The sequence below is a fragment of the Merops nubicus genome, unplaced genomic scaffold (assembly GCF_000691845.1).
Source record: "Merops nubicus isolate BGI_N331 unplaced genomic scaffold, ASM69184v1 scaffold16586, whole genome shotgun sequence".
Lineage (NCBI taxonomy): Eukaryota > Metazoa > Chordata > Aves > Coraciiformes > Meropidae > Merops > Merops nubicus.
The window spans coordinates 29698-30891 of record NW_008617092.1 but is presented as its reverse complement, the minus strand read 5'-3'; the positions used below and the strand labels follow the sequence as shown (position 1 = coordinate 30891).

Sequence of the window (1194 nt, the reverse complement as noted above, 5' to 3'; positions counted from 1 at the left end):
TGTATTGCTTTTGAAACTCAGATTTCTTTTAAAAATGTGGTTCCATGCAACTGCTGACAGCGAGTGGAAGCAGCTATAAAATGGTCTTTGTTAGCTATTTACCTTGGGGGGGGGGGAGAAAGCCACTGTGACCTTCCTTGCCCCCCTGTCCTCCCCCAGTCCTCGTTTCAGTGAAATGTTCTTGCTTTAATTCAAAGGGCCATAGTGCTAGTAATTAAAACAAGTGCTCCAAGGCATTTGCAGGGATTAAGGTTATGAGGTAGGCACTGTACAGTGAGGAGAAGGAAACAACCCTTGATCTTGTGGAATTGCCGTCTAGGATAGTCCCCCAAAACTGGCACCGAGTTTAGTTGTGATGCTTGTAGCTAATAAGCATACCTAGTGAGGAGTCCTTAAAGGATCAAATTCTCACCTTTCTTGCACAATTTCTATTTTTTAGGTGAAATCAGATGCTACTGTGATGCTGCACACTGTGTTGCAACTGGCTATATGTGCAAATCTGAGCTCAGCGCCTGCTTCTCCAGACTGCTTGATCCTCAGAATACACATTCCCCACTTACTCATGGCTGCTTGGACTCTATTGCGAGCACAGCTGATATCTGCCAAGCCAAACAAGCACAAAACCACTCTGGCACCACCACCATGTCCACATTGGAATGCTGTCATGAAGATATGTGCAATTACAGAGGACTACATGATGTTTTGTCTCCTTCCAGGGGCGATACTTCAGGTAGGGCAAGGAAGATTCAGTGAAATCTCTTCTGGCCATCAGGCTGGTGTTACTCAAAACCTTTTATGTCTGTTATTGATTTAGTTGTTAATGTAAGTAGAGACACCAGAGGGAGAAGCAGGTGGCTGGATGCAGGAGAGCATCTCAGCTGAGTAGCTTTTTTTTGTCTGCTTTAATATTACAGGTCTGTCTTGCCAACGACATTGCTTCTAAGAAGCAATGGCACTAGCATTCCTAGTGAAATCAGCTGTCAGACTAAGAAATTCCATGTTATAGACAGCTTTAGAAAATCCTCTTTTTCTTTATTAGGAGTATTATCTGCAGGCACTGCAGAGTCTGTAGCTGTGGCTTCTTAAACTTGTCAGTGTGGTGTTTTAAGGGAGCTGCTTATATGTAAGCTAGTTGTTGATACTGAAATAAACTTCACATTTTTCCTTTTTGCAGGACAAGGGAATAGATATCAA

General features: G+C 43.0%; 1 protein-coding gene across 1 annotated transcript in view; it reads left to right on the top strand.

Moving 5' to 3' along the window:
* The first annotated feature begins 444 nt into the window (after window positions 1–444).
* Window positions 445–1194, top strand: part of BAMBI (BMP and activin membrane-bound inhibitor) — a 1547-nt gene continuing 797 nt past the window's right edge. The window contains exons 1-2 of the mRNA XM_008943039.1: window positions 445–730; window positions 1175–1194. The exon at window positions 1175–1194 is cut by the window's right edge and continues 797 nt beyond it. Of these exons, the coding sequence (XP_008941287.1) occupies window positions 490–730; window positions 1175–1194 (261 nt within the window). The 5' untranslated portion in view covers window positions 445–489. The remainder of the gene's footprint in view (window positions 731–1174) is intronic.